The 8,975-nt window shown below is 32.9% G+C and overlaps 2 protein-coding genes across 3 annotated transcripts; one reads left to right on the forward strand and one right to left on the reverse strand.

Annotated features, from left to right (window-relative positions):
- Nucleotides 1–1,935: 1,935 nt before the first annotated feature.
- On the forward strand, nt 1,936–3,173 carry LOC114366841 (pathogen-associated molecular patterns-induced protein A70-like). Its single transcript, XM_028323852.1, has one exon. The coding sequence runs from the start codon at nt 2,096–2,098 to the stop codon at nt 2,927–2,929; it is 834 nt and encodes a 277-aa protein (XP_028179653.1). The 5' UTR covers nt 1,936–2,095; the 3' UTR covers nt 2,930–3,173.
- A 1,117-nt stretch (nt 3,174–4,290) lies between these two features.
- On the reverse strand, nt 4,291–8,564 carry LOC114368959 (translation machinery-associated protein 22-like). Of its 2 annotated transcripts, none has more exons than XM_028326261.1 (7): nt 8,226–8,564; nt 8,008–8,085; nt 7,732–7,784; nt 7,542–7,623; nt 7,213–7,280; nt 6,282–6,365; nt 4,291–4,712 (listed from the first exon to the last, which is right to left on the reverse strand). In XM_028326261.1, the coding sequence occupies exons 1-7, from the start codon at nt 8,371–8,373 to the stop codon at nt 4,656–4,658; spliced, it is 570 nt and encodes a 189-aa protein (XP_028182062.1). In that variant the 5' UTR covers nt 8,374–8,564; the 3' UTR covers nt 4,291–4,655. The 2 variants fall into 2 exon arrangements, with proteins under 2 accessions (XP_028182062.1, XP_028182061.1); XM_028326260.1 differs by having other exon boundaries at nt 8,008–8,088; nt 8,226–8,559.
- Between the last annotated feature and the right edge of the window lie 411 nt (nt 8,565–8,975).

Genomic DNA, 8,975 nt, shown 5'->3' on the forward strand with positions numbered 1-8,975 from the left:
TTAGCGTTCTCCGTACGATAATATTAGGGTTAGAATTCAGATGAGGATGTTTGTTGAATGTATACTGTAAAAAAATGTTTGATTGATTGTAAAAATAAACTAAAATAGTTTGAAGCAGAAGACTCAAAAGAGTGGTTGAAATATGGTCAACAATAAATAAATAATACTAGTAGTATGTACCAATGTTTAATCTCACCCTAATAAAAACAAATCCTGATGAATAATCAAAGGCTAATTAGGTATGCATTTCACCAACCTTTGCGTCACAATTTTTTGGAGTAATTAATTGTCAGATCCTCCTGCACTAATTAAAACAAAATATGAAAGAATAATTTTATATTTTCTTGCAATGTTCATAAATTCTTTTCTTAAAATTTAAAATAATAAAATATATTTTATATCCTAAATATTATTTTTCATTTAATACTTACTTTATAAAATATTAAAGAAATTAATAAAAAGATATAACATATTAATTTATTTGAGCTATTTCCTCTTTAAAAAACAATCCGGGCACTTATGAAGCATACTATAACTGATAATTATTGCTCAAGTTAGTAGAATTATTATTATTATAACTGATATTATTCTCCTTAAGTATTTAATATGATATTTTTAAAGTATGAATTTGAGATTATTAATTAAATTAAAACAAAAACTTATTAATTGATTCACATGCTTAATGATGTCAAACAATTTTACTTCAAAAATATCAATTTTCAGTCAACAGTAGAAAGATACACTCCTGAATCTAGCTAACTTGACTTGACGTACTCCTTGGGAGAGTTTGGTTAAGAATACTACATACGATAATTGCTATCAACCCTCATTTTTTTAACCTTGAATTTTAAGTTCATCTACCACTTGTCTTTTTTGTTTTGTTTGTTTTTCTTTTCTTAATTATAATATTACTCTATATATCTTTCTTTCTCTTTCTTATTTTTAAGGCAATGCTGGTTAATACGAAGCTCTTCAATATAGACGAACTGTAGCACGAAACATGTGTTTATATTCTACTATAAAAAAACTAAAAATGTTTAATAAAAACATAAAGTAAAAGCTAATTTGGTAGAAATCAAGTTTTCCCCTTTATAATTATAATAGCAAGAAAAGGTTGAATGTCCCATTTTTAGAGTGCTAAAAGGAGATAGAAAAGAGAGAGAAACTAATAAGATAATAGAAAGATATAATAATATCTCTTTGCAATGTGTCTGCGATTTTATGCATTAAATATAATGATATTCTTTTATCAGAGTAAATACAATGATACGTGGACAATAATTATATTTATATTTTTTTTCTCTTCATGTGTGGATTAAATGCTGATCTAAATGATATTAAATTCCATCTCTTTCAACAAATTAAAGTCTGATGTTTAAAAAATAAAAGTGATTTAAAAAAAATCTCACTAAAAATAACCAATCATATTATTTTTAATAAAAAAAATTAATTATTAATAAAATTAATAAATATTATATACGTAACGACTCAAAAAGATTAGAGTGTCCAAACTCATTTTTGAATTTTGCATCTCACTTTTCCAATGGGAATTATAATACACCCTTCGGCAAAACCATGTTTATCCACTTGTTGATAACTAGAAACCAATCTTTTTCAAATATATAACACGTCACGCAATGTTGTCATTCAAGTAAAATAAAAAAATAATTCTGATGATCGTTAACATTAGTGGTGAATCCAAGATACTAAGTTAATGAATATAAATTATAAAAAATAAAATTAGGGATTCAATTATATAAATATAGATAAAATAAAATATAAAAATATAAAATTTTATTTACAAATTTGATAAATTTAAAAAAATAAGGAGGTGCAAGTGCACCCTCAAATGAACCTAAGTCCGCCACTAGTTAGCATAATAAAGAATAACAACACGCTTTTATGATGAATCCGCCAGACCAAAAAGAAACGGCTGAAGGAAAGAAAACAAACGTCAACCATTACTCCACTCAAAAGACTAGCACTCCTTTCTATTTATACACAACACAACCTCCACAATAACAAGATACCATTAATTCCTAGTTTCCTAATTCCCACACTACCAATCTCAACAACAACCGAAAAAAGTGAACAAATGATTGAAACATCAGAAGCTTCAGTTTACGGTGTGATGGCAAGTTGGCTCACACCCTCCAATCTATTCATTTTCATCAATCTCGTCATTGGAACCATCGCCATCTCCTCTCGTTTCGCCAACACGACCAAAAGACAACACCAGCTCGTCCGTTCTCCTTCTTTGCTAGAAAGGCTTGCGTCCTTTAACCTTTGTTATCACAAACATGAACCAACAACAAGGATGATGACGACGACAACAACAATGTTTCACAGAGTTGTGGACCCAGTCGAGCGTCTGGATGAATTCAGACTCGACCAGGTCCCCTCCTCGTCCTTGTTGGACAGGGTTAGGTCTTTCAACCTGGGGTTTTATAAGATTGATAATATTGAAAGACATGGTCCGGTCCATAATTCTGACTTGCCCCAACTGGCCCAGCTGGATCGGCTTCCTTCTTCATCTTTGTTGGACCACGTCAAGCCTTTAAATCTTGAGATCGAAAGACCTGACCTGGTCCATAGACTTGACTCGTCCCAGCTTGATCGGGTTTCGTCCATATCATTGCTGGAACGAGTCAGGTCATTTAATCTTGGCTTTAGTAAAGTCGAGATGGAAAAGCCTGATTCGATACAGCAACAGCTAACCCGTGCTCCCTCGATCCTCCAGCGGCTTAAGTCTTCCTTGTCGTTTGAGCCTGAATCCGAAGTTACCGGTGGTGGAGAGTTGGCGGAGGAAACTGAAGAAGAAGGGGTGGATGCAAAGGCTGATGATTTCATCAACAGGTTTAGGCAGCAACTGAGGTTGCAAAGGCTTGACTCTATTATACGTTACAGGGATATGCTCAAACGATACTAAGAACTAGAGAAGAGAAGAGAAGAAACTCTTGGATCCAATATTTTCCCCAATAGTTCATTCCTTCACCACCAGCTGCATGAACACGAGAATTCTGCTAGCTAGGGTGTTGTTTGTTTGTTTGTAATGGTATGGTGTTCCGCAAGGCTTGATAAACCGTTGCTAGTTCTTTTTTTCTTGTATACTGATTTGTTTGAACTGATTATAGTTCATAAAGTACAATTAATTACAATTCCCATACTGAAAATTTTGTAGTTTGCGTTACTTCTTACGGCGAAGGCATAAGGTTACTTACGTTAAATTTGGAGAAACTACTTATAAAACAGCCGCTAGGGTTATCGCCATTTTATTTATTCATATAAAGTTTTTTTTTTTAATTTCTTGAGGGAAATTTATATATAGTTTATATGTATCATATATTTTAACTATAGTAAGTCATTTTTGCTGTTTGCGTGGAACGCTATCCGCTACATATGATATTGTAGATTACTGGCTTTTTACCATTTTCCACAATCCTTAATTGGTAACGCTGGAATGAATATGGATAGATGTTATGATCAAGGAAAAAATTAATGTGAATTTTTTTTTGAATAATTAATATGTATGGCAAACGACATGCGACAATGCGACATTCTTTAAGTTGCACAAATTTTTAAACATTAATAACTTCCTCCTTGCATTGATATTTGATAGTATGGAATTTATATTTATATTATTATAGGTACATGATCTAGGAATCTTCGACCTAGTTGGAGCTCGACTGTAACTTGCACTTAGTTTACCGTGCATCTCATCACCTTTTTTCTTTATTTCCTTGACCATTGTCATGTTTTTCTGCCGAATCTTGGTCAAAAATATGTTTGCGCGCTAAGGTCATTCATATTATTTAAAACTGCATAGACACGTGTGAACACGCTGGGATTTTTTTCCCATTCAAAGCATACCCACAGAAGAGATTTGGTTTCCTTTCACAGATGCAAGAACAAATCACATAGTAAAAACCGTGTACAATCACATGTTTAAAAGGAACTATAAAATTGCATAACAATGTTAAAATCAATCATTCCATGTTAATTTCCTGAATGTTTATGCAACATCAACATCTCTGTCATTTGCTCTATCACATTTAACTCTAAAAAAAATACTAGTAACACTCTTACTGTATCTTTTTAAGGCTAAAATCTATTAGAAATTACAATTTTTTTTTTACATTTCACTTCTTATTTAATAAATCTCATTCATAATTATTATAATATTTAATAAATTTCAACCCATAAAGGATGTTAAAAAGATTGTTAGAAAGTGAGTTGTTAACATTCCATTAACTATTTTTTCAGAGAATATATAATGTTAAACTCAAAACATAAACCATTCAAGCACTCTAATTCTGGTTTAATTTCTGGTTTTATGTTCAGACACTAACTAAACCCTAGATTTAAGCTTGGCAATTAATGCAAGCAGAGACTTATTCCCACAAATTAGCATCCTTTGAAGAAATAAAACCTCGATGAGAATACAAAATTGATGCAAACGAACCTTTCTTCTTTTTGCCTCTACACACCACTAATTAAATAATCGTTCGACTAAAAATACATATGTTGATGTCCACCATGGCCACACTATGTTCTTTTTTGGGGGATATGAGAAGGGAAAAAAGTGGGGTGGGGGATTACAGTAATATAGCAGAGTCTTGCAATCAGTCCTTAGTTTTAATGCCAGGATATCAAAATCAAGCAGCTGGGACCTTTCTCCCATCTTCTATAAAGAAAATTGCTGTTTCAGGAACCTGCAAGAGGAAGGTAGATTTCAATCATAAAAATTCTAATGTCTTGGGGGAAAAGGAACTAATTGCGCAGTTATAAAGAACCAGTGACATGTATAACACAGATAAAACAGAGAGATTTGGATCAACAGACGGATGAATTAGACAAGAACCAGTTATAGATATATATTTATTTCCCCACATACTAATATAACATAAAAACCCAAATCCTAATATATTTAAGATACAAAAACTAGCATCAGCATTTAAAATTTAGTCATTCCTAGCAAAAATCCTAAAGAGAATATTAAAACAGGCATTAAGGTGGTGGGGTTAGCCAAATTAACAAAACTAGAAAACTATGGAGCTGGTTTTGAAATTTACATGTTGCTTCTCATATGATCCATTTCAAGCTAAAGATAGTTCATAGAAAAAACAATGTAAAGTTGGTTTTATTGTATTCCATTGTTATGAATGGTTTGTATTCTTTTTTAAATTATCTCTTTATTTTCTCTTAAGATTTAAATCGAATCTTTCACATATACTTTCTCGCATCTTGTCTAAGATGAGCATAGGAAATGTTTTATGTGGATTTTACCCTATTGTTTGGATGGAGAAAAAGGAAATAGTGAGGGAAAATTTTAAAATTTCCCCTTGTTTGATAGAAGAGAAAATAAAAATAGAAAGGAAAAAACCTCTAGAAACAATTTTCTCCAGCTTTTTTCTCCATTTAAATTTTCAAAACTTTTTCTCTTCCAAATCACAAAGGGTTAGTCAAATTGTCAAGTATTTACTTGCATTTCTATTCAATCTCATGCAAAATTGAATTTAATAGGAAAATAGAATAAACCCAAACTGTTTTTTCCTTCTTTTCTTGCCAGGGAAGGAGGGGAGTTATGATGATGACATCATGGCACCGTTTTGAAATTATTCATCATTCATAACATAGAAAGCATATGAAACGTATTTCAAAAGATTCATTGTATTAACTAAAGATTAGTTCAATTTTGTTTAGAGACTTGTCTCACTATCAACAACTCCTTCAATAACAAAATGCATGCCTAGCTTAGTCAATGACATTAATAGAAAGACAGATGCATCTTTACGGCTATTATTTACAAACTCCATTTTCATCATCAAAGTCATCATCAGTACAGAAAACAAAATATATGACTATATCATGTAGTTTCTCTAAATGAGTTTACAGTGCAAACATGTTTGTCACTACTAATAGAGTCAACATAATCCAAGATTACCAAGAAACTAGGGTTGCTAAGGGGAAAGGAAAATGAATGTTATGCATTAAATATGTTCGCAGCAGTAGTATCCTAGATAAATGATATAAGGTGGTGTCAAAGATAGATTGTCAATTTGAACAACAAATTTCCTTGCTGGGTTTCTAGAACCAAATTAAAATATCCATCAGTCTCCCACAAATGAAGCAGCAAATTAGAATGGAAATTATATTACTGAAACATGATAACTCTAATTTTCCTTTTTAATTGCTTCCTCTCACTGCTGCCAGAAATACATAAATATTAAATCGGATTACATCATTACAATGCCAAACAGCCAACAATTAAAATTACTCACATCAGGCCATGTATCTGTAATGAACTCCACAACATCATAAGCTATATCCCCTTGAACATCAATTTGTTCTTTCTCAGTAGGTCCCTGACACCAGTTAATCCACAATAGCATAAGACATTATATCTATATATGAAACAACTATAAATGCGTGTTTGGATCATAGTTGTCAATCCCAAATAGCAATGCAGAGGGGTTGACCCTGAAAATGCTACAGCAGGATAGCTGCTATAGGAACCAATTCGAATGAAAAATTAAAGGGCAGAACTTAGAAGAGAGCACAAGACAGTGAGATGAAAAACCTGTTTCAGAGAGATTAAAAAATAAAAGAACACAGGGACAGAGCAAAGCAGGATAGCAGAGGTCACAGTTGGCCAAAAACAGTGACATGTTCACCAGAAAACGGCCAAAGAGGTTCAGGAATGATTTGGAAACTATGGATAGCAGAGGCAGCAGAGGTTGAGGAGGCCAACTGTTACAGCAGGTCAGAAAATGCTGGGAAATGTTGCTGGAGAAGGATGGATGTTCGTCGGAAGGGTTTCAGTTCTTATTCAAAGGAGGTGGGGAAATCCTGAATTGACCTCCTAAAACAGCTCTAAACAATGCTCTTTCATGGCTAAAATAAGCTTTTTGTGATCGACTCCAATAGCACCTGCTCCAGCCACAATTTTTGTGATTTTGTCCACTCCACTACTTCAAATTGCAATGATATTCAATTTTTGTAGCATGCTCAAGCTGCTCCATGACACAATTCCTCAATATCACTGCTATTTGGCACTATTGACAACTATGGTTTGGATTAGTTTATTTTAGGTCCAAAAATGTTTTATTTAGTAACTTACTAATCAAGTTTTTTAAAGGAAAAAAAAAGTTATTTCCCAGGAAAAAGGGTCACAACATGCACTATATGTACACCATCTAAAAATCAGTAAACCTTGACAACAGAGGCTCCAGTAGCAAACTTTTTCCCGAGTTTCTTGGAAGCATCACTGAGCTTGACACCTGAAATGCAATAAAAGAAGCCGAGTTAAACACCAAACCACACCTATGTAATAATAACAGAATGAAAAGATGTTAGTAGCCATGTTCTGGATTTCTTAAGGAATGAAACAGAAGAAACCTATTTATTTTTTATTATCTCATTCCATCCTATAAAATGAAAATTTTCCAACTGGTATGACAAGTTTATTGCATCCCATCTTTAGATTCCACTTGCCACTACATATCCAAATAACACCCAAGAGAATAAAAGAAATAGCTCACCAAAAAGTTCCAGTCCCTTCACAGTGGTGATGCACTTTCGCTTGTTACGTACGACCTTCTCAATAACAACCTCTTGCTTATCCTGAAAAGCAATACCACTCTGATCACATCAAATGACTGGGAATTATAACATTCAGCATCAAACAACACGTACATTCATTTGAGAGGGTTAAAGAATTACAAAACATGCCTTTTTCTTTATCTTCCCACCAGGAAGACGCTTCACCTCTTCTTGCTTCGGTGCTAAAACATCAAAAAATCATAATACACCATAAGGGTTACAACTTATACAAACACACTCCCGGTCCCAGCTAATGATCACAGAAAATTCATACCATTTGAATGTCAAACAACTCATCTAAATAAACTGTAACACACTAAAATATCAATTTTGGAATTTATGGAATTTCCACCTTCTTCAATTCATTCACATTAAATATATTTTTTTTAAAAAAAGAAAAAAAACCTGAGGAAGCAGCTCCATCACCAGCTCCAGATATACCCGTACTTTGTAGTTTGTCAGCAACTTTATCAGCTTCCTTCTCTTCTGCGCAAAATAAAAAAATAATAATCCACATTTAAAAATCAATATTAAATCCTAATGATCGAAATAAAAATAGAATAAATTTGGGGAATATAGAAGTTTTCTTAAGCAAAAGAAAAAGAAAAAGAAAAAAAGGTTACCTTTGAGAAGATCAGGGTATAGGTCAGGGACGTTTTGGATCAACCAGGGTTTGCATTTCTCGAAATCGGATCCGAATTCGCAGTATTCGGGGGGCAAACTGCACACGCCGCAGTAGAGAACCCGAACCGGTTGGGGTTTTTCTGCCATTGCTGTTTATGCACCAAGCCTCACTTGTGTCAGTTTTCTTTTGAACGAGAACAGGAACAAACCGGTGCGTTTTAGCAACGCAGCAGCTCTAGAGAGAAGAGCGTGATGATTGATTTGATGCGTTCGGAAGCGCGGTGGAGGGAGGGCTTTGATGAGATGATTGCGTGATACGGTGTCGTTTTGGGAATCTCTTTTTTTTTTTTTGGACCTAGATCAAAGATTATGGACAAGGTTATTAAACTCGTAATTTTACGTAAACCGGTGAAAGTTCCGTAAATTCAATTCCTAAAATCAAATCGTAACTTATAAGAATTTTTTCAATTTAAAAATATATCAATATTCTTATATATGAAATCATAACTAAACATTTTCACCCTAAAATAAATCAAAATAATAAATTTTAACAATAATTCAATACAAAAAAAGCAAATCAAATAATCTCAATTTCGATGGTTACCAACCAGAAAATTGGTTCTAATGTTTACTAAACATGGTCAACTCTAATATATTCAAACTAGGACATTATGTAACAATGATAATGTGATATTGCCCTACAAAATATCCCAATCAACTACCACTTTTACTGTATACAATAAAGAAGA

This window comes from Glycine soja, chromosome 9 (assembly GCF_004193775.1).
Source record: "Glycine soja cultivar W05 chromosome 9, ASM419377v2, whole genome shotgun sequence".
In the NCBI taxonomy this organism is placed as follows: Eukaryota; Viridiplantae; Streptophyta; class Magnoliopsida; order Fabales; family Fabaceae; genus Glycine; species Glycine soja.